At 34.6% G+C, this 24,798-nt stretch overlaps 1 protein-coding gene across 10 annotated transcripts; it reads left to right on the top strand.

The window, feature by feature from the left end:
• The first annotated feature begins 3,638 nt into the window (after nt 1-3,638).
• LOC103998408 (mediator of RNA polymerase II transcription subunit 19a) lies at nt 3,639-24,069 on the top strand. Of its 10 annotated transcripts, none has more exons than XM_018818394.2 (8): nt 3,639-3,698; nt 3,801-4,098; nt 4,352-4,478; nt 14,079-14,140; nt 16,038-16,327; nt 16,408-16,632; nt 16,730-16,789; nt 16,927-24,069. In XM_018818394.2, exons 4-8 carry the CDS (start codon nt 14,110-14,112, stop codon nt 16,975-16,977), a joined length of 657 nt encoding a protein of 218 aa, XP_018673939.2. In that variant the 5' UTR covers nt 3,639-3,698; nt 3,801-4,098; nt 4,352-4,478; nt 14,079-14,109; the 3' UTR covers nt 16,978-24,069. The 10 variants fall into 10 exon arrangements, 5 of the variants coding, with proteins under 5 accessions (XP_018673939.2, XP_018673940.2, XP_065022817.1 ...); XM_018818395.2 differs by having other exon boundaries at nt 3,641-3,698; nt 16,730-16,784; XR_001975632.2 differs by lacking the exon at nt 3,639-3,698 and having other exon boundaries at nt 3,785-4,098; nt 16,927-17,082; nt 23,082-24,069.
• Nucleotides 24,070-24,798: the final 729 nt, after the last annotated feature.

Here is a 24,798-nt window from a genome sequence, read left to right as displayed (position 1 = left end):
AAAATACATTAGAAGACTATGGAATTCACTTTAAAAACATTCCCATAAAATGTGATAATACTAGTGCCATATGTCTTACTAAAAATCTAATTCAACACTCTAGAACTAAGCACATCGACGTTAGGCATCATTTCATACGCGATCATGTCCTTAACAATGATGTTGTTCTAGAATTCATTGACACAAAACATCAATTAGCAGATATATTTACAAAAGCTTTGAATGAAGACCAATTTGAATTCATTAGAAGGGAATTAGGTATGTTAAATTGTCCCTAAGAATAAACTTGTTTGAATGGATTTTTCGTAAAGTTTTTCATTCTCTCTCCGTCCCTCGGTGAATCTGATCCTTCTCTTTCAATTCTAAATGACTTGTTAAATTATCTTATCCTATCTTGAGTCAAACACCGCTCTCATCTGATCAAGATTAATGATTTTATGATATTTTGAATCTCAAAATTGATTTTGATGGCTTGATTATGAGTTTCAAGTTGATGAATTGAATTTGAATGGATTTGTATTCGAATTATGATCTTGACTTATTGGAGTTACTACTTGAAACTTTTTTCTTATCCCAATCTCTTCTTTGTACATCTACAATTTTTGTTATTTATAGAAAGAAGAGATTTGATAATATGGATGAATGCTGAATTTTCCTTTAAGATGAACTCTGCGTAAATATTTTAGCATACTTAATTTTGAATGATAAAATCTTTGTATGATCAATGATAATATAGATGAATGATGTATGATCAATGATAAAATCTTTGTATGACAAATTATGTGCTTCAAGTCTCATTCCCTTTTTGTTGATGACAAAGGGGGAGAAAAGTGATAACTTGTATCATTTTAATAGCATGACTTATATGAATTGCAAAAGCTTGTGTGATATGAATGTCTTATATGTCTTGCAAAATCTTTGAGAATATCGCAAGATCGATTGATCATATTGAAAGCATGTCTAACATGTATATCATGAAATTCATGTTGAAAATCATGTCTATGCTTTTCATCGAAGTTTTGTATTTACTATTGCTTAAATAAGAATAACGATAAGTTCTACGGTTAGAACTTATCGGTTTATGCTTGAATTCAATGGATGAAATTCAAGTGTTTTCATCTTCTCATAATACGGCATATAGATAGGGGGAGTTATGTTTAACTCCGTCATCAATTAATTGTCATCATCAAAAAGGGGGAGATTGTTGAATCTCGGATTTTGATGATAAAATCAATTGATGGGTTAATTGATCTAATCCATATTATTGAGTTAAGTGTGCAGGAGTAACTACGATAACCAGAAAACACAAAGCAAGAATACCGGAGTTAAGTTCGATGGACGTTTAAGAGTCCGAAGAATCATCGGAGATGCTACCGGAACCAACCGAGAAGAAATCGGGAACCTGTCGGAATTTTTGGAAGTTCGTTGAAGAGATCGTCGGAGGTTCACGGAGATCACCGAGAAGGCTCGGCTACTCGTTAAAGTCATCACAAGTTCGGGAGCTTGCTGGGAGTCCGTCGGAAGAAGTTTGTCGGAAAGCTCGCCGGAACAAGACTCGACGTTCGCGGTTGAAAACTTGCTTAGGATGTGTTTTGTTATATAGTTCACTTGTAATTAGGATTAGGATTAAGAGATAATCCTATATCCTGGTTAGGGGCCAACTGGGCCCAAAATTAGACTTGGTTTGGGCTAAATTTGAAGCCCAACAAGTGAACCGAAGGGTCTGGCGGTGACACTGCCCAGCACTGTCAATGTCTGACAATGACAGGCGGTGGCACCGCCACTAACATGCGGTGGCACCGCCAGCATCGAGAACCCAAAGAGAATTCAAATTTTGGAGCCCAAATTTGAATCCTCTTGAGGCCTATAAATACCCCTCAAATCTCAACTGAGATTATAACTTTTTCAGCAGCAATTGTTTGAGAGAAAGGCCTTAGAAAAGTCTTAGCTAGTCTTGTTTTCAATTTGCTAGTGTTCACCTCCTTCTTTCTTGCTGAAAATCTGTAAGAGAGTGAACCGCTTGTAAAAAGTTGTAAGAGGGGTATTCACCCTTCCCTTTCAAGAGATTTGCTAGTGGAAGGTGGGAGTCTCATCGAAGAGGGGCCTCGCAAGTGGATGTAGGTCACTTGACCGAACCACTTTAAAATCGGCGCAATCTCTGGTTTGCATTTCATTACTGCTATTTACATTACTGTAAACTTTCTTACTTGCTTTATTTCCTCATTATCTTTGCTGCACAACTTTGCGAATACGCTTTAAAGTTAAGCACTTTCAATTCCGATTTTTATCGTACGAAAGATTTATCAAAACCGACGTTTTAATCTGCTGCACTAATTCACCCCCCCTCTTAGTGTCACTCCGATCCTAACAATATTTGGGTCTTTGGGCTTCCTAGCCCCCCCCCCCCTCCCCCTTTATTGGGCCGGTCGGCTAGGGTTGAGGATAAAATAGGTAACTCACTTAGGAAGCAGCCCATAGGACTAGGGTTTGGAGCCCTATATAAGCATATAGTCTCAATCTCTTTGGGAACAAGATCTATCTCCAATTGTAGTCGTATGACTAACTTCCAGGAGGGTGGAACCCCTATAACGTTCCAAGAATTGATCTCCCTCAAAGATCAATCTACATAGAATTCCTCTAGGGTTCTATCACTACGCCAACACTATCTTTCGTGACACATCGTTCTCATCTTTTTCCTCATCTTCCTTTGTCTCATCTTTCATTGTCACTTTCTCTGTTCTTTCTCGTTATATCCTCGAGATCCATCATAATTGTCATGAAACCACCACTACTACTACGGGCACCGCCCCGCCTCGATCGCTGATGAATCGACATCAACAAGACTGACCACCACTACAAGAGTCACTCATGGTCTCGGCGGTGTCATTGTCCGTCATTATTACAATAGTCAATTATAAAATTTTAATTAAAATATAACAAAAAAAATAATAAAACATTAAAATCACCTTTTTACACATTATTTTTGTATCATTTATGTAAATGCTGTCACGTGTTGTATTTTATATTAGTAAAATCGATGACGTTTAGGATAAATGAGACTAAATGTTTCACCTTTATAATTATAAGAATTTTAATATAAATATTTTAAGTCGAATGATCGAGATATTAAAGGGGTTTAACTATAGTACATATTATATAATTACTTCTATTATTTTTCATGAGTTAAACTTTTACGTATGTGTCCATCTTGAAATATGTTTGATTTTTTTTATCATCCAGATCTTACGATCATTCGATAGTACATTCAAATATATTTAAATTTTATTATCTTTCTAACGTCCTCGCCCGACACAATATGAGCGGTTGGTTAAGTGTTGAACAAAATGGGTGAAAGATCCCCCTCTGTCCTCAGTGCCTTGGATCCTTTCCGATCTTAACAACAAAAAGAATTCAATAAGATATGTAGCAAAATATAGAACTGTATCTTTTTTGAAACATAATTATTTTTTAACCTTAGCTTTCTCCTACTTTAAAATAGGATAAAAAACAAAATGAAAAAAATAATGTTCCGATCATGATGGATGAAGGCAGGAAGTGAATTGCGATAATTCTCCTTAACGTGGATTATGCAACATAAAAATGTATTTTTATTTGATTGTCCTCTAATTGGTAAACCGAAGGACGATCCTGTCGGAAGTGCCATGAACCTAATGAGGGCTTGGCAACAACAAAATCAGGTTGGGAGCAAATTTCTAAATCCTATCTTCTGTTCTTTGAATCTGACCGACTATACAAAGCCAAGGCTAATATATTATTCTTACCACTCTGCCCTTAAGAAGGTACTTGGAAGCTGGATCCATCTTGACCCTAGTTTTCTCGGAAGCTTCTTGCCCCTTCTTTCCCTTCACCATCCTCTCGCCTGCGTCACCGCCCCCTCCACCGCCGTCACTGCTGCTGGTGCCTTTGCCTCTGCCACCGCCACCCCTTTTACTTTTCCTTTCCTGTCCTACTCTCGGGTGGCCCGGGGTTGAGCGACGAAGTATCCGTCTCCTTCTCTCCCGTTTCTGCGGTATTTGTTCTTCGTAGTGATATAAAGAAGGGGTGGGTCGAGCCGGCAAATCTACAATCGTACACAAGGTTTGTTTCTTCGAGACCTGATTCGAACCAATTCGATCTTGGTCCGGATTGTTGCATGATTTATGACTTTTGTTCCTTTTGGTTTCTTGTCTCGATCTTGGACCGGATTGTTGCATGATTTCTGGTTCTTGTTCCTTTTGGTTTCTTTGTCTCCATTTCTTGGGTAAATTCCTTTTCCGTGTGCGCGTTGCTGCGACATAGATAAGCAAGGAATATAAATAATCATATCTTGAGTAAATTCCTCTTCCTTCAGGTTCAGCGCCGAAGTATCCGTCTCCTTTTCTCTCGTTTCGGTCAACTCCTCGTCAACCCGTATTTGCTCTTCGTAGTGATATAAAGAAGGGGTGGGTCGAGCCCATAAATCTAAAATCATACGTAAGGTTCGTTTTTCTTACACCCAATTCGAACCAATTTGATCTTGGATTGGATTGTTGCATGCTTACCGTCTCTTGTTTTTTAAAGTTTTTTTCTCTCCATTTCTTGAGTTTTTTCATTTTTTATGTGCACGTGTTCTGCGACATAGATAAGCAACAGAAAGAAATACTGTTCTCATGTCTATAAAGGTTTAATTCGGGTTGTGAGTCGAGAATATTGATCTTGAACGAAAAACACTTAGATGTAGTCTTTTTGTTAAATGACTGTATGCAAAAAGATAGTGTACTTCAGTTTTTTCTAATTTGAAGCATATCATGTGGTAAAATTGGTTGATTTTGCTTTTTTAGCATCTTGATTAATATGCCTTTGAGGGTTGTGTGTGTGAAATGTTTACTCATTTGGCATTGTTGGCCTACCACATCCATGCCAGGCTACTTAGGTAAGGGTACTCAAGACTCCACTTAGAAGGTGTGAATAACTTAGCTTGGCTGAACATATACACTGTAGAAGTCAACGTCAAGTGGGGAACCATCGTTGCTGTTTAGTACATATATCTTGAAAGAATGGAACTTAGAACTGAAACCAGATAGACAGAAACATATATTTCTAATTTTTACATCTATAGGCCTCCATTGTGCTATTCTATTGATGCAATCTTACACTAACAAAATCTGTGTCTTGAAACCCTGGTACTGAATGGTTATATTTTAGTGACTCAGATGGACCAATCTTGGACCACGTATTTGGTACAGTTCCATAATATAGACATATTGGCTTGAAACTCAAGATTGTATGATTAAGTGGATGGGCTTGTGTTTGGTAATTAGTTCCTGTAAAAGGGAAGGAAGGATTAAGCTAACTGATATGTGAAAAGGAGGGTTTAGAATTAGCTCTTAGATATAACTGCAAGTAAAAGGGAAGGAAGGACTAAGCTAACTGGTGAGGAATTAGAAATAGCTTATCTCAACAGTTCATGCAGGTTCACTGGGATCACATCTAATGGTGGCTTCATGGGTGCTGATTGCTGGATGTGCAGTTTTACATTATCTCATGTTATCTCAATTATCAGAATTTAAAAGCAACATAATTTGGAAACTAATTTATGAAGGAATATAGGTGGTTCTCTTCCATTTCATTGATGTGATCAGTAACTTTGTTACAAAAAGTGAGTAGTTCACAGTTATTCATAAAAAATATGTAGAAGAAAAGGACAATTATGGGTATGCTGACAATCAGTATGTTAGTGAAATCATGACATTCATTATTGGATGGTCTCTAAGAGTAAAAGACAGGAAGCCATGATTATGCTGCCTTATGTTCTTGTGTGGCCAAATGTGGATTATCTGATTGCATGTTGTTCATGTACATACATGTACCTAGTTTGTTGAATGCTTGTGTTAACTATTTAGGCATATCTTGCTTTTCTGTTCCTCATTATTATCATTGTTGGTACTTTTGTTGTGACTGTTATTGAAAGGATTATAATTCTATATTATGCTGGCCATAGTTATCTGAGTCTAGCCTTGGGTTACTCTGTTATTGTTTGAACTGAGGCATCAAGCTGTTGAACTGCAAGTTCAATGAAAAACATTAAATATATATAAAAATGAGAAGATTTATATATTATTTTAAAAAAATACATAGTAAAATTTATTTAATTCCTAACCAGTATGGAAATATTACTTAGTTAAAAGAATGATAAACAAGTAAAATGTGTGGAATTATTGGTTGCCTTTGTCATACAAATATAAAAAAAATAGATTACTTCCAAATTTTACATTTATGTTAATCACCATAAGGATGAAATCAGAAGTAGTTAACTAAAAAAGAAACTGCTGGCACCTTTTTAGTGTCTTATCTCCCTGAATACAGGATCTTAAGCTCAATGAGATAGTTGATGATAATAGCATTCAAAAAGTGATATCTTCAAATGCTTAGTTTTACATGTTGGCTCAACACGTAGCAAATCCTAGCAACCACTTTATACATATCAGACAACTTGAAGTTGAACAAAGGATAATGACTATGTATGAGGCTTAAAATTGCAGAAGCCATCATTATTGGTTTGAAGAATCTTGGGCAACAAAATTCCAGTTTAAAATTAGTGAAAGGAAAATAGTTCTAGCAACATGATGGAAAAATCGCTACAAACTGGTCATAGTCATAGAGAACTGTTAGTGATAAGAGTTGCAATCTTGAAAGTTGAAACAAGTTTAAGGGCCAATGTGACTAAATTAAAGCATGAGTTTTGATAAATTAGGTAAATCTAATGGTGTTAAGGTTAATATGTTGGCTTCTATTGATTGTCTTACTCAACCTTTTATTTCTACTTGGCTTTCTAGATTTCAGTAGCTTTTTCTTATGAAGCTTTAATGTAATGCTATTACTTTAGGACATAAATAAACGAGTGATTTGGCAAGTTTAATTAATTTCTTTCCAATTAATTATTCATTAAAATTGTTAGATCTAGACAGCTTAAGATGTAACCTAGACCAAATTAAACTCACCTGTCAAGTAGGACATTAAGCTATGAACATCTATTAGCAATTGATGACCAACCTTAAATTAGGATTGGTGACCAATCCAAATTCAAGATTGATTCAATACTCCAATGGACCAATATGTGGTAAATCTGATTGAGCTAATACATGGTTAAAATCATCACTTATGTTTTTTATGGTTTGGATGTGTATCGATCGACCATCGGTACGTTACGTACCAAGGCATATCGATGTACCGTGTGTCGGTATGACGGGGCATACCGACGACACAAAAAAAAAAGACCGAAAATAGCTCCAAAAATTTCTGAAAAATCGAAAAAAAGTTAGATTAGGGTTTTTAAGTTGGAAATAGATATAAATTTAGTATAATTTTAGTAAAAATAATTTAAATTAGGAAAGAATAGTGACACATATCTAAGTTGGAAATAAATATAAATTTGCTTGTGGATGCATGAACTGCTAGCATTAGGATGGCATGGTTTGTTATATAGCCTTTTAACGAACAAATATGCATGTCCTTGTTGCACGTGTTTATTTTGACTAACCGAAATAGAAACATGAAAGGCTGTATCCAATGCATGAGGCTTCCGCCATGTAGGGTCAAAGGAGGGTCAATGTACAAAGCCTTACCTTTAAATATTTGAAGAGGATGTTTTCGTGACTCGAACCTTGGTCTCCTAGGTCGCAAAAGAACAATTTTATCGTTTTACCAAGGCTAGCCTCTTGAAATAGAAACATGTAACCCTTTAATGTTCTTTAATACTAGGATTGATCATGGATTTTGTTGCATGTAGAATTTTTATGTTTGAAATATTAGTTCTATTTTGTAAAATAATGAATGTACATATCTCGTGTGTTGTAGTGTCACTTTGGTTGATTGTTAATTTCCTAGGAATAACGTAAGTTATGACTTAATGTCTGAAGACTTCATGTTGTCATGCTATTATTAATATTTTTTTTAAGCATACATTTAATGAGTTATTTGACTATGGTGAATCTTGTGTTTAAAGTTTAAATTTCATTTTATTTGGCATGTGCTATGATGAATGCTTGCATGTGCTATGATTCAGTGTAGTCCAATAATTAATTATTTAGTTTCATGTCATGTATCAATGATCATGAACCATGATTTGATTTTCCTTAAAGAGGTATAATAGTGTAGTGTTGACATGAGACACGCGATTGAGCAAAGGATGGTGGTAAACTTTTGGATCGAGTAAAGGATGGTGTTTAAGTTCACCAAGACGGAGGTTATGAGATAGTATGTTTTACCTTATAGTAGCTTTGGTAAGAGAATTAGAAAGAACATTTTTGCTAAAATGGATTGAGTTTGATGGATATTATGTGAACAACAAGGATGTGCTATCATCTTGTGAGAAATGTACCCTTGGGTGGTAAACCCGTGACCCAACACGTGAGATGGCATTTAAGTCCACCAATGATGATGTTCAAATAGTGGGGTTGGTTCCCTCGGGTTTAGTACGTACTTGAGTTCCATAATTATTTTTGTTTCCTATCTGAATAAGGTAGTATAGTATATACTCCCTTATTTATATACTATACCCCCTTATTCATATGACATGTGATATGAAAAGAATATGAAAGAAAAACAAAAGAGAGTGTGATATGTGAAATGTGATTTGATTCTTGTTATTGTTATGCGATTTGCATTAAATATGCTGTTCTCTTTATTTGAATATTATTGTTTCTTGACATGCAATTAGAGTAAATTTTTGAATAAGTATGCATTATGCATAATGGGTATGATAGCTTTTTGTGGTATCAACATATGATTAAAACATGTTAATTATGAATAATTTATTGTGAATATACATGTGTCAGACAAGACATCCTCTTATTAATCAGTTAATCTTTTTCACAGATACTTGTATTTATTAATATGGGATTAGCATATTGTTGTATGCTTCCTTTAAACTCTACCCTATTCTCTACCAGGCATTTGTGCTAAAAAAAAAGAGAAAAAGAAAATATATAGGTTTGTTTGAAGGTAGCATGGTATTAGGAGCGAGAGCAGGAGGATGATTTGATGTGAAGATAGATTTAATTATTATCATTTTTGTAAAACAATAAAAATTTGTTTCGAATAAGAATATTATTTTGCTCTCTAAAAAGGGATTTTTTTCACACATGGATCGATTTACTTGAGAATCGAGTTAGGTTAGTCTGGAGCGTGATATTAATTAAGATAAAATGTGAATTTTACATTGTCGATTTATAATAAAACACCTTATTTATTTTTTTATACCACCCTTATCTTTACATTTAGACAAAAGTATCCTCAAGCATTCTTTTTTCTTTTTTCTCATTTTCTTCCCTTTTTAAATCAATTTAATTGAGTCAACACTTTTAATTGAACCACTATAATCAACCCCAAAACATGGAGATCTAGAATAAATAATATCCAAAATATTAAATAATATTAATTTATATTAATAAAATTATAAAATAATTATATAATGTTTAAATAATTATATATTAATATATATCAATATTAATATAGACTCATTTGTTGTTTTATGCAAAAATATGAAAATTTTCATTAAAGGTATAATAGGGGTTTAAATAGGTGCTTGGGTGCTCGGGTGAGGCGAGGAAAGGCCCAAGCGCCTCAAGCCTCGACCAGGCGCTTGGGCACTGGCATGAACCCAGGCGTCGGGCACCTTGGTCCGATTGAAACGAATCATACGGTTGAATAGTAGCTTAGGTGGTTCGATTGAAGTTGAACTAAGCTATATAGTGTTACCAAACCTACATACGCAAACCCCGCCCCCCTACGCGACCCCAAGCCATAAACCCTACGTGCGCAGTCGCTGCCTTTGCCATCATCGCTTCCTCTGTCATTGCCTTCGTCACGTACGCACAGGATCGACGCTTCCTTTCTCGCCGACAGATGGGTCCGAAGGTCTAGATTTTGTGTGTAGTTCCCTCCACCGTTGCTACTTCCGTGTGCAACTCCTTCCACTATCGAGGGAGAGGACCACAACTTTCTTTGACACCGATGAATACTTTTGAAGCTTCCTCTGCCCACGATGTCATCGTCCACGGCCTTCGTCGTCATCGTTGTCACCATTTGAAGCTTTTATCGTCCCTGTTGCTGCCATCCGCAGCTTCCTTCGCTGCTGTTGTTGTTGTTCGAAGCTTCCTCCACTGCTGTTGTTGTCGTCCGTAGCTTCCTTCATCGCTGCCGTCGTCGTCTGAAAGTTCATCTGTCATCGTCGCCCTCTCCTTCCCCACTTTCCACTGTTAGTTATATTTTCTCCCCTATAACTACTGTTAACAGTAGATAGTTAACTACTGTTATCATATAATAGTTTCTATTTAGATTTAAGCTCTGCTAATCTCTGTTATTAATTATATTTTATATTAATTATATTTTAATATTTTTATATTTTAAGAATTCAACCATTTTGTTTGAAATCGATTGAGATTTACGAGCCATTGTATCTTGAACTAAAATTTGACTAGCCTCATCATAAGATTTTAGAAGGCACGTCAAGAAATTTTACTAAAGGTTATAGTACTTAGTATTAAGAATCGTCATTCGGGTAGTGGACCTGTTTCGGTGATTATATATCAATGTCTGTCTTGTGTATCAGTGTACGTGTGTGTCACTACATTGGTATATATTGATGTTTCATAAAGGAAGAAAAAGGAGAAAACGGGTAGTGGAGGAAGAGCGAGGAGGATGGAAGAAGAGGAGCTGGAGGAAGAGGAAGAGGAAGAGAAGAGGCATATTTGTGAGATGCAAATATGGCAAAGGTGCTACATGGTGGCCTACGAAGCACGGACACGCCGATTTTGTGGATGTGTATCCATGTCAGAAAACATCTCCCACACCCTTCTCACTGCCCCTTCTCCCTTCCTCTCTCATAGGGCAGTGTTGTTAAAGGCACTATGCTCCAAAAGTTGCCAAAGCTAATTAGGCCTCTCCTAAATTATTCATTCTGCATCATTAGTCATAGAGTATTCTTGTTCTTCATAGGCTAATTAATACTCTTTATGTCTTAAAGCTAATATTTACACTATTTTTGGGACTTATTAAAAAAATATAACTCAATTAAAAAGTAGTGGTCTATTTTTATACAAAAATATAAAAAGTTTCATAAAATCTTGAAAATATATATATATTGTACCCCTAAATGACCAATTTTGCTATTTTTGGATAATTAAAGGATTTATTTTCAGTTAATTCAATCGTAAAAGCTGAAATTTATATTTTTTTTATTTTTGGCCAATTTAGGCTAAAAATATAACATTATTTGGCCATAATTTTTTGGAAAACCTAGATGATATATTTTTTTAAATTTTTTGACTTTGGAATTTTATATTTAGTTATTTAGCCCTTAAAAGGTTAACTTTGTTTTTGCCAATTTAAGGTGAATTTGGAACCAATTTAGGTTAAAAATCATTTGAATTTTATCAAAGATGAATTTATAAAGTTTTGAAAAAAAATTATTTTTTGGACCTCATTTATGTTGTTTCTAAAATGGGATTACATATATAAAAATATTGTACGAATTTATGTTGAAATTATAACCTTTTTTGTCAAAATTTTCATGAAATTTTGAAAATGTTTTATTAAGCCCTAAATGACCACATTTTTTATTAGGATCTTTCAAAAAATTATTTTTAGTTAATTTAGCCCTTAAAAGTTGAAAATTTTGATTTTAATCTTTTTTCAGTTTAAGGTGAATGCAAAATCAATATTGGTCGAAAACTTTTCTTTTATTAAGTTTCGATTAAAAATAATTTTTTTTTGGATCTCAGTTATACTATTTTTTAAGACTAGTTTTGGGTCATTCAAAAATTAAGTCCATAAACAAAAAAGTATTGATCTCTCATGTTTCTAAATATTTTGGAATTTTTAGAAAATCTTGCAAAGCTTAAGTTCTTTTTATTTTTTAAGCACTTAAAAATGCATTTTTACTTATTTCAATTCTTAAATGACATAAATTTAACCTTTTAAAGGTTTTTAAAATAAAAATAATTATCATTTAGATCTCATTTTTAAGATTTTTAAAAAATAAAATGTTTAGTTTTCGTTATTTATTTAGAATATATAAATGTATTATTTTGTCTTATATTGTTTTAATTTATATTTAAGAATTTTATTTTTATATTTTGTTCATTTTATAATATTTTATTTATACTTTGAAGATAAATTTTATATAAATATTTATCATTTATCTTAATATAAATCAATATATATTAATATTTTATTTATTATTAATTTTTTTGAATTGGTATAAGTTTTGGGTTGGTCCAATCTGTTCGATTGAATAAATTTAATGAGGGAGGGAGACGTGGAAAAAAACTTAACTGTAGTTTGGGGTGCTTTTGTTATTTTGACAAAAAGGTGCTATGTAGGAAAAAAAACCAACATTGGGGCACTTGTTGGGGGAAAAGGCAACATTAGGTAGCCCAAACCTTGGTTCGGTCTCGGGTTCATGTTTTTGGGGACCTGATCCAGATGGTTTCGGTTTTGTTATTGGTTCTAGAAGGATAGTTTCGTGGAATCAAAACTGCCATGTTATAAAATTTTTAGTTTAAAACAATTTATAGCAATAAAATAATCATAATTTTACTTCATAATTTTCATCGAAGTGGATGTATTTCTATACACGTAATGACATATAAACGTATAAAATAATAGATAGCATCAATCGTTGCCTGTGTTGGATGTCTGGATTGTTCATTCAGCTAAATGCTCTCTTGGCTTCATTGCTCTGTGTTGGTCCAAACTCCAGTAATTAATATATGTTTGGGTCTCAATTGATTCGGAGCTCATAATAGAAGGGTCTCATCTAAGATGCATCTCCCAACGTTGAAAGCCTTCTTCACAATCACTATTGACATCAGAGTTACTAAAATTTGTTTTGTAATTTTTTGAGCCTAACGGTCCTTTTGTTTTTTCTCTTTTGTAACAATATTATTTCTCCTCAACTAATTACACTATATTGTTCGCCAACTATAAATTGAGAAAATTGGGAGATAGTTTGTCTATGCACTATAATTGGCATACAAGTTAATGATCATTATTTAAATATTTCTTAATATTTTAGTAATATCAATGTCTAAATGCAAACAATCATAAAACATACTCTAATAATCATGCAAACCATTTATTCAAGGATCAAAAACAAAAGAAATAAGGTAAATGGGTGGAATATCTAAAAATTAATTAACCTATTTAGTATTCACTCTCATGATAATCAGATTCAATTCATTATCAATTTCATATTTTTCAAATGTTTTGATAATATTAATACGTTCAATTAAAAAATATTAATACATTCAATTAAAAATAGATAAGCAGTAGAATAATAAACATAATATAAAGTGAAAGTAGGATAATTAAAAACTTTTAAGATATCTAAAATTTTTTTACCAACATTTTGACATTGTAAATATAAATTTACTTGTCTTATATTATTACAATAAAAGTACACAATAATTTTCTATATTCAAAACTCTAATTAAGTAATTCATAAGTTGAACTCCATTGGGTAGGGATATTTGTGGTTAAGTCCACAATGAAATTTCTTGCTTAATGGGATAAAGAAAAGTATTAAGAGATCAAAGTCGTTCTTATACACATAAATTTAAAATATGGTATGAACATATAACATGAAAAAAGATTCCACCAAAAGTTGGTTGCAAACAGGCTCTAACTCAAGATAGCTATAGTATTTGCAAATGCATTAAAGGGAGGGAAGCGAGTGGGTCGCTGCGGGGTGGCCATCACCTTGAGTTTGTTACCAGATCTACAAAAGTAAACTTCTTCAGGCAAGTAATAGCATGTTTCCAATTTTCATAATTTCTAAAGCATTTTAGATATGCTTGGAAATAATGATTCTTTGTTTGAGACCTGGATATTTATCTCTTTATTCTGTACATCCCTCTGCAAATTGTCGCAAAATTTTATGTAATATGCTTCACTAAATGATTCTTCAATTTTGACTTTTTAAATCTTTATTCTGTTAAGCACATAGTTATGAGAGATTTGTTTTGCATCAATGTAGTTGTTAATTGATGGAATCATATGGGAAGATTTGATTCAATTACACATCCCTTGTATTGCAGATGAACTGCAGAAATACAATGCTATGATAGGATGGATCCTGAAGGCAAGAAATTTGGAAGAGGTAAACTTATCAAACGAAACAATTTGAATGATTGATGCATCTTCCATTTTGTTACTATTCATCAATATTAGCTTGGCAAATTTCTATTTATATATTTTTAGTTTCTTTAGTATAACTCTGAATTTTTAAAAACTCACCAGTTTTTGATATGATTGTTGAAAAAAAAAAGAGAAATGATGATCCACTGGATCCAAAGTTGTGTTCACCCAAGATTATGTAGGAAACACTGGCATAGTTGTTCAAAGAGAAGATATGAATTTCAAATAGGAGTTTGATCAAAACTGAATCTGATCAACCTTAGGGACTGGTCAAGTTGATTTTAGTCTCCAGCCATAAAACTATAACCAAAATTGACAAATCTCCTGTTTGATCCAATCAATGTTAAGCATGCTTTCAAATCATGTGAAACACATGCCCATATTGATTTTATCAGTACTCCTAAATCAAGAGAATTTTACCAGATATGGATTATGATTCAGATTTATAAAGATTTGATTAGGATAACATCTGAACAGGAGTTTACAATATAAAAAAGGCCTGTTATCAGGAGAATTTTTATGGCTTCAGAATGAGAAAAAGGTTTACAACTTGTACCCAAAATTAATTCCTAATGCTATTTTTTCTTTCCAATTATCAACCGAATGACCTAGCTTTTGCCACATTATGGTTTTTAATGATTGTCATTTTCATTTAAAATTTTGATGATAGACCATGTAACATGTCTGGATCATGCATATGATCCTCATATCTTGCTTGTAAGCTGTACACTCACATATAATATAGAATGTATGATGTTGGGCATCCTGACTTGTGTAACTTATGTTACTGCTCTAGAAAGCTTATATGCAATCTATTAGGATCATAGTTCCAATTTCCAAATGCCAACATACACAAACTATATTGTACACGTCTAAGGCCATATTTCGTTGTACTAACTACTAATTATACCTATCACCACCAAGATTTATATATATATATATGTGTGTGTGTGTGTGTATGTGTGTGTGTGTGTGTGTGTGTGTGTGTTGTGTTGTACTGTTGCATATTATACAACACATGCAAGTACACATCAGCTCGCAAGATTCTGATGAGTTTTGGTACTGGTACTCTAAATCAAGGATTGAAATATCGTACCGTACCGAAGTTTCGGCGTTCGCTTGGTATGGTACGATACTATATACCGAGCGGTATACCATTCGGTATACCGCTTGGTATATATATATATATATATATATATATATATATATATATATATATATATATATATATTTTTTTTTTTTTTAATTTTTTTTTTCAGCGATGTCGCCTCTCTCTTCTCCCAGGCAGGGCTCGGCGACGTCGCCTCGTTTATATATATATATATAAATTAATAAATATATATTTATATATAAAAGATTATATATATATTTATATATATATTTTTTATAAAAGGCGACGTCGAGGCGACGCGATGTTGCCTCGTTTATTTATATATATATATATGTATAAATATTTATATATATAATATTTTTATAAAAGGCGACGTCGTCTCGCGTCTCGTTTATATATATATATATATATATATATATATATATATATATATATATATATATATATATATATATATATATTCCGTTCCGTCTGGTAACGGGCGGTCCGTGTATCAGTCAGTTGACGGACTGGTACGTACCATCCATACCGAGCGATATTATTTGAAATTGCATACCGTGCTCTAAACCTTGATTAGGAATTATGCATAATTAGTGGTTTTCGTTCCCTTAAAAGAGTTACAGAATATGGACTTTGCAATCAAATGTATGATTTCCATAATAATATGTTCTAAGGTTTGTTGATTTGATTATTTTATAATGCCTTCAATTTGAAAAGTTCAAAATGAACTATTTGTTTGAAAATACAGGACCTAGAGAACTTACAGGTGCTGTTGATTTGATAAACCACTACAAGCTATCAGGACATCATGATTTCTTTTGCAAAAGAAGTCTTCCTTTGTCAGTTGCGGACACACATTATCTTCACAATGTTGTCGGAGACACAGAAATTAGAAAGGGAGAAGGCATGGAGCTGGGTCAACTTTTTCAGGGTGCTCCATACTTGAGAGAGTCAACCGCTCAGATACAACCATTTGACTTGGAAATACTAGGGCAAGCATTTCAACTGCGAGATACAGCCCCTATTGACTTGCCAATGGTAAGAACTCTGTCATTCCAGTGGGAAGATGCATTCTTACTCTTATGTCCTACAAGGGTTCATTTTGTGATGTTCTGCAGTCAGACAAAGGAGTTCCTACAATTCCTGGGAAATCGAAAGGAGATTCTAAGGACAAGGAGAGGAAGCACAGAAAGCACAAGGACAAAGATAGGGAGAAGGACAAGGAGCATAAGAAGCGCAAACATCGCCATAAAGATCGGAGTAAAGATAAAGATCGAGAGAAAAAGGACAGAAGTGGACATCATGATTCTAGTGGTGATCATTCAAAGAAGCATCATGAGAAGGTTTTTTTTTTGTGCTTAGTATGTTTTTGCAAGCTATTATTTTTATTTTGCTTGTCTTGTTACTCATGGATTTGCTTTTTAAATATTTATGTTGTAGAAGAGGAAACATGATGGTACTGGAGACTCCGTTGATAATCACAAGCACAAGAAAAGTAAGGTAGCAGGCATAATTAGACTTTTCTCTTTTTGCCATTTTAGTGTCTTTTTGTTTTTTCAGATTCATACATTTTCCAATTGATGTGTTCTGGTTTTCTCCCCTCTTTAAAAGCCATATTAATTTCTGAACTACTTCAGCATAAGAGTCCAAAGGTTGAAGAAGTGGGAGGGATTAAAGTTGCAAGCTGATACAAGTTAAAACACTTCTTGTCTTTCTTCATTGTCTTACTATCAAACTTGCTGATGGAGAAGATTAATTCGAAGATTTCTTATCTTGCACCAGAATTCTTTAAGGTATATCTGCTTCTTGTTGTCATGATGATGCAACGAGACTATTCCTTTCTGATCAGTCAATTCTCATATTTAGTTACGATGAACTCGTTTGGTTGGTGCCATGATTGTACATTATGTCCATCATCAGAAACCATATATGGCTAGAGAATAAATTAGGGCTAGCAGTTTTGTTAGAATTTTCATCTTTCACTAGCATACCCAAAGAATTATGTGGTGTGATGCTGGAATCATTTATAAGTGGTTTTGCATTCCTGAATATGTCTGTATCTCTTGCCATTAAATCATATTATTCTTTTTCACTATATTTGAAGTTAAAAGTACAAACATAATTTTTTAACTGGCAATATGCATTCCTATTAGAGTGAATTAACTTTGTAAAAGTAATTTAATTTTGCTATTTCAGTTATCAGGTGGATAGACAAGTTCTTGTTTCAATCACCTCTCCTATGACTTTCTTCCCAATTTACTGCATCACTCAGCATGTATTTTGGAGTTGACAATTGTACTAGTGAACTCTGTGGTGGCTTGACTCTTTTATACCTTCATTTGAAACGAAGTCAAAAGTTACAATTAAGATCATTTTGCTGAGAAACACATACATTCTATCAGACCTTTTATCCAAATCCTGAACAAAATAGCACCCAAAGATCCCAACCCTTGCCTTCAGGTACCTAATCACTTGTGTACTGATTAGGTTCCACATACTGATTTGTCTGCTTCTGTATCCTGAATTATTGAGGCATGTGATGTGATTCTTGCCAGATGTATACATTCAATGTCATAAATTGCTATGATTTATAAGTATCAACCATATGAATACATCAAAATCTCCATTGGACATTCCTGATTCAGATTCTATACATACGAAGTCAAAACAACAAAATCACTGAAATAATAAGTTGAGCTATTATACTATCAGGACTGGGGCGTCAATCCTGTCATCTCAAAATTATTACAAAGGTTCCAAATCACAGAATTCTAGTAATTTACAACTTCTGAATGTCTAAAAATGTAAAATTAAAAAATAAGTATTATATGCATTAAATTAAGGAAAAATAAGTAGTTTGGGTAGCAGATAATGTATTTTTTATTTGATCAATAGCATAGAAGTATTAAACCAAATTTAATTTTTGTATGTCTTGATCTAGCAAAATTGGATGAGGCCACCTATTTTGATCATTTATTATCTAGTCTAGATCAAAATCTCATGCATTAACCTATTGTGTTAATTTGATGAATACAAAATATCCAAATCATATGCAATATTGTTTCTAAATGTTCTTAACATTGTAGATCTTATTAACATAACTGATCTGTGATTTAGAGACCCCATGATTTATTAAGTTGATAAAACTGGTGGAACCTGAATTCTCTGTCACATTCTAGCTCAACTTAAACAATAAAGCAATTGATGAGTTAAGATGTTTCTGGTTCTCTACCACAATTGGCTTTGATTCAACTGAACTTAAAGTTGACAACTTTGGAAGTATGAGCTAACTTTTTTAATATAGTAAGTGCCTTAAGCAAATGATGTATTGTACGTGCCACAATCAAATACAATGAACAAGTCAACAACCCATACCATGAAGAGACCAAAACCTGCACTTGTCTTGAAATGGGCCACGTTTGAATTACTTGTGGCTAGAACCAAACAGGATTTAAAATTTATAAATAACTTTGTGATTTTTTTGGTTCTTTTCCATCAAAGATCATGATGATTCTGTATCTATAAATATTACTAGATGTTTTACTAATTACATTAGAATTGATGGTTCCTAACTGGCATTACTTCAATTTGAGATTTAAGAGTGGTCTCCATGTGATTAATCTAGGGGAAACTAGATACTAACATAGCTGGAAGACGGCAGAAAAAAAAAAAACCAAAGAGCAGTTTGTACCATAGAATGACATTTCGCTCAGATCTGTATGAAATGGGCGGTATGTATTGGTCCGGTTATCAATCGGTATGCGGACCGACCTCGTTTGAAGCGGTCTGGTTCACCCATATAAAAAGGAAACTGTCCTAACCCTAATTGCTTCTCATGCACGACACAACCTTTGCTTCTCATGTTGGCCACAACCTTTTCTTCTCGATACAACCTCATCGAACACCATCTCCACACACTGCCTTTGCCCTAATTTCTTCCCACAAGTACGCCTCTTCCTCCTTCCTATTCTTTCTCTTACTCCACAATATCCTCTTCCTCAATTGACCCACGTCTGACAGGTATGCCTCTTCTCCTCTTCCTATTCCTTCTGCTTCTTCCTCCTCTTCCTCCACCATCTCGTTTTCTGCCTTCTTCCTTTCTCATTCCTCCTTCCCCTCTCCTTCCTCTCCTTCCTCTTCTCCTTTTTCTTCCCCTCTGAAATATCAGTATGTACAGGTACAGTGATACAAACCCATATGTACCGGTTCGACCAGATCACCAATCACCGAAATGGGTTTGGTACCCCAAATGGTGATCATTGGTTTGTACACAATGTTTGTGGTTCACATGCTCTTGATATATATAGTATTCTCATATATGAACCCTAACAAGGTGAAAAGGTACAAGAGACTAAATTGTCCTCTTGAATAATTTCTACTCCAACTATGATGCTGCTACTCAATGCCCCTTGTGCTGTGTTATTGTCACCAAAATTTTCTGGGAATCTTGGAAGAGGCATGCAAGTCCCTTGGAGGAGTCAAGAACCCATTAACTCTTTAATGAGGGTCAAACCTGGAAGCTCTGGCCATTTGAGCTTTTGAGCACTCTTTAAATAAGGTAAGGACAAGGCAGCCTTGTTACATCTCCAGGATGTGCAAGAGGGAAGTGTGCTGATAGTGTTGGGGACACAATTGCATGGGATGTGCCTTTGTGTTATATGAAGAAGTAGGGTCATGTTGTCTACTTAATAACAACTGCTTGCCACTCAAATCTACATTGTCCACAAGGTGATGCATTAATGTACACAATTGCATGGGATGTGCTTTCGTGCTATATGAAGTTGCAGGGTCATGTTGTCTACTTCATAACAACTTGTCCCTCAAATCTACCTTGTTCACAAGGTGATGCATTAATGTTATCTTTTGCAGCTGTGATAATTGTCAAGCAGGTGGAGGTAGTCTTCCACACCATTGCAGCAGCCAAGATATCTTCAGCTTTTAGCTTGACTTGTCTTCCAATTGTAATTAAACTTCATTATGATTTGGAAGTTAAAGATGCTTATGACATGCTTAGAATGATATCAGCATCCTTTCATGTGATCCTAAAGAGGTCCTCATGGAGTTACGGAGACCTCTCTTCATATAGGAGTATGGCTGTATAGATTGACCATTTGTGGACTCCCAACGTTGGCAAGAGACTTATGCACTAGGCTGCCCTTTTTTGTATTGATATCTCCACTGAACTATTCACTCTGAATTCGTAATAGATGTGCTTTCTTCATTTCTAACATTCAATTTGTCATCCATTTTCTACCAAGATGCTGAAGGGTACAAACCGCTTCACCTTGAGCTACAATTTTTGAAGTACTTCATGGCTTTTGAGGTTGTGGGTTAAACCGGTTTTGACAACTGATGTGGTAGGCCAAGATAGTTTAAATTTTTGGCCCAGGATGTGGAAACGGGAAGTGCATGGTAGGTGTGGGAGATGTGATTGCATGGGATATGCATCGAGTGACTAATGCATTCAGTATTGCTCAGCCAATTCCATACAAACTGCATGCCTACCATGTCTACAAGGTGGTGTTCATGTTGTCATTCATAGCTGCAATCATTGTCAAGCAAGTGGTGGTGTCTTTCTGATTGTTGGATTAGCCCTGGTGTCTTTAGCTTTGAACTAAACTTGCATCCTTGTGTATAAACTTCCATTTTTTTTGTCAGTACAAGATGGCATATCTAAACTGATCAACAAGCCTTGACAAGCTTCAAATGATATTAATGCCTTCTAGTGGGATGAAAAAGATATTGAACTGTTTAGGTCTTCAATGTGACCTGCTTTCTTCGTCTTTGACATTCAATTTATTTCCATCTTATATTAGGACACTGAAGTAGTCCCCCTTGAACTTCTATTTTTGAAGTAATTCAGGGCTGAAGTTGTGGGTTGAACCAGTGTCAACTATGGCACTGGTGAGACAACCACTTGAAGAAGTTGAGAACTTTATGGCATTGAAAGTTAGGGCTTCTCAAGTTTAGGCATGTAGGAAAGCTTCAATATATTTTCTTGATCAGTGTGTTGGTTCTAAGCTGATAATTCCTCCTCCATGTGGCTCTTTGTCATCTTTATCAGGCGAGATTATTGAATCATTGGGCTCGCACTTGTGCCCCATTATCCACTTCCATTGTGGGGAAAAAGATTAGGGTGTCTCATCTGTCTGCAACTTAGCTTGTCTATAATCAGTGCATTAGTAATCATCGACTTTTAGGCAAAAGACAACCAATTTTGCTTACCAAATATGGTAACTGCTTTTAATGCTGGCTCGAGACTTCCAACAAAAGAGATTGCGAGACTAAATTCATCTGGAGATATAAAATTGGCTTCATCTTAGACGTCTGAAAAAGGTCCTTAAAATGATAGATGTTTTTCTGCTACTCTAGCTTTGTTATAAGCATCAAGATGTATAGTTGGTTTGACTTAGTTCACAATCTATCTTTGAGATCAATGAATTGTTCAGTAAAATTTCTGATAGTACTCAACATTTTGCTAGTTCTTATCTTTTACTTCGGTTCTCATCTGAATCAAATGATGCAACTCAACATTCTAAAATTATCATATGAGATAGTCTGATTATGACAATCAAGGCTTTAGAAATTTATTCCAATGCTGGCATGGTGAAAGTATCCACTTAAGGTATTAAAAGCTACATCCTTCAAGTGAATGGTGACAAGTAGAATCTTTTAATCTTCAGGAGTATCCATGTAGCTAAAGATATGCTCAACTAAGAAATCAGCTCACGTTTAGTAAATTTGTAAAAATCAAATTTTGTTGTACGAGGGTTAGGCTCAATTTTTGTGCGTAGTAGTTGCTTGACAGTCTCTTTGGGTGACCAAGAATCATGTTGTTGATGAGGAAATGATGCAGGGTTTCACTGTTGTTGTTGCTGAGGTGCACCACTTACCGATCTTGCAACAAGAGGATTTTGCCACCGCTCCTACTCTCTGTAGGTCATAATATGTTATTTATCAATATGATATATGTTTGGCTGTGGTTGAGGTAAGAAACTACTTAATTAACAAAAGCAATTTTATCACTGTAGAATATGACCACAAGGTTTATAAGCACGACTGGCTTCCCCTTGAAACATACCTGTACATGTATGTTATGTATGCATACACATATAAAGTCGGACACAGTCATCTACAGCTGCTGCACTGTTGGTTTTATTATTAGGTCTGTAAAAGTAGTGTTGAAGTTATCCAATGGTTGCTATAACAATGTAAAGGTAAATCCACCTATGAGCGAGACCACCACAGGTGGATTTAATGAACTGGATTGAGAAACCACCTGATTGGTGAGGTTTGCTGGCCAAGGTGTTATTGTGGTCTCTTGTGGTGGTTTCTAGATCAGAGGTGTTTCAATTTCTTCACCTTACACCACATTGGTTCTATTGACAACTAGCATTATTGTGGTTGTGGAATGGTGTGCCTTGATGGAACTTGAGGTGCGGTCTTCTTCCCAATCACATAAAGCCTAGAGTGTGGCATGGCTGTTCCATAACTGTTGGGATACATATCCCAACAGGTGTTACTCCAACCTGGGAAATAGTGGCCTCCAAACAATTAATCTAAGGGAGCTAGATGATGATGTTATTTAAAAATTGCAGAAAATTGACAGTAAATCTTTTGAGAGTAGGGATGGTTATGGTGTTTGTTCTTTAGGCTCTCTTTATATATAATATTCTTGTATCTAAAACCTAATACTCCGAATTATCAGAGACTGTTTTGGACATTCAAACTAACTGCTACCATCGATTTTTAATGTTGGCCAATATCCCTTTTTCTGATATTGTTGTTGAAGTTTTACAAGCCTGGAATGGGCATGCGGTCCTGGAGAAGTTGGTAGTCCATGCAACTCCTTGCAGGGTTAAGACAACTCCTGATTTGGGAGGCTTGGCCAACTGGCCTTTCAAGCCCTCTTCAGATAAGGTAATGCTAATGCATCCTTGCTGTTGGCTCAGGATGCCGGAAACAGAGTTTGTGGGTAGCACAGTTAACACAAATATGTTGATGCCTGTTTTATGGGATGCAGATGCAGGTCTGACTGCCTACTCCTTAAGTGGTTAACTTTTCTGTCTGAGGCATAGAACTTTCTCTTCTTGGTTGATCTTGTGATTATTAAAAGACAAGTTTGAAGTTTTGAAGTTGGATGTAAAAGAAATTTTTGTATTAGTGCAATTATCTGTCATGATAAGTTATTTTGTTCCTCTGCAGTCATTTGTTTCTAAATGACAATTAATTTGTTAATTTGGACTACTGGATGGTTTTCTCTCAAGTAGATTGCTTGTTTCATCTGAAGGTGATAAGTACTTCATATGCTATATAGAGTAACATTATTTGTCTTAAACAGCAGCAAAAGGGAGCATAGAAGGATTGATAACTAGAATAAAATAAAAAATGACAACTGATAATATAGTCCACTAATTTTTTACATGTATTAGTGGATCATGTTCATCGACCTTAATATTTTTTGTTCTCACATATTTGTATTCTTACTTTCTTGGTTGTATATTTTTCTTTTAATTGTCTTCATATTTGTTTTTGCGATCTTGGCCAACATATTTTTCAGAGGTGCCTAGAAAATGAATCATGTTTCTTAATCCAGTCCTGTCTGAACTAGAGTGAAACCATTGGATATTATCAAACCAGTTGTGGGATTATCTTGTTGTAAGAAAGCTAATTTTCTTCTTGTATACTTCATAAGAAATTCTATCTTCAGTGTCAAACATTAGAAATTTGTAACATTTGTTGATATTTCTCTAACTATTTATATTTATTCACTTCGAATTCATAGTGTGTGTTCTTCTAGTTGTATATCCAGTATCCATAGTCGACTTTTTCTGCTCTTTGTAACTCATTGAGAACAATCTTGACTTTTGTTGCTCTTCATAGCAAGGACCATCATGCTGGACCGACTGGTGGTATCGGTCCTTGGGCAGACTGATATGTATTGGTTGGTACCGGCATATCATGTGTTGGTATGCTAGTATGTTCTGGTTTTTGATAAAAGACCTGAAAATGACTGAAAATAGAAAAAAATATTTTTTAGGATTTCTCTTAATCTATTGGTACATAAAGTTCATTTAGATAAGAATAATGTGTATCAATGCCATAAATGAATAGGTTATAAGAAGGAAATATTGAATTTATCTTTTTGGATCCGTCGAGGAACAACTTTGTAGCGTGGGAGGAAGTTGCTCATGTTTATCTTGAATCAGTCGATTAGGAACTTTAGTCACAAGAGTGTGAGGAAGAGTGAGAATGAGAGTGACTAAAAGAGGGGAGAGGGAAGAGAATTTGAAGCCCTAAAAGTGGTATCGATCAAATTCCGATTGGTACCGACCCGTATTGATTGATACAAGACGAGTTTCAGCTGTATTGGCCTGATACATACCTTGTATCGATTGATAGGAGGCCATATTTAAGGGTACTGCCTGAAACGATCTGGTCTGTGTACCGATCAATTGGCGGATCGGTAGGTACCATCCATTTCATACCATTTCGGTTGGTACATCAAA

Source organism: Musa acuminata, chromosome BXJ3-9, assembly GCF_036884655.1.
Source record: "Musa acuminata AAA Group cultivar baxijiao chromosome BXJ3-9, Cavendish_Baxijiao_AAA, whole genome shotgun sequence".
NCBI lineage: Eukaryota > Viridiplantae > Streptophyta > Magnoliopsida > Zingiberales > Musaceae > Musa > Musa acuminata.
This window is presented reverse-complemented; position numbering and strand designations above follow the sequence as displayed.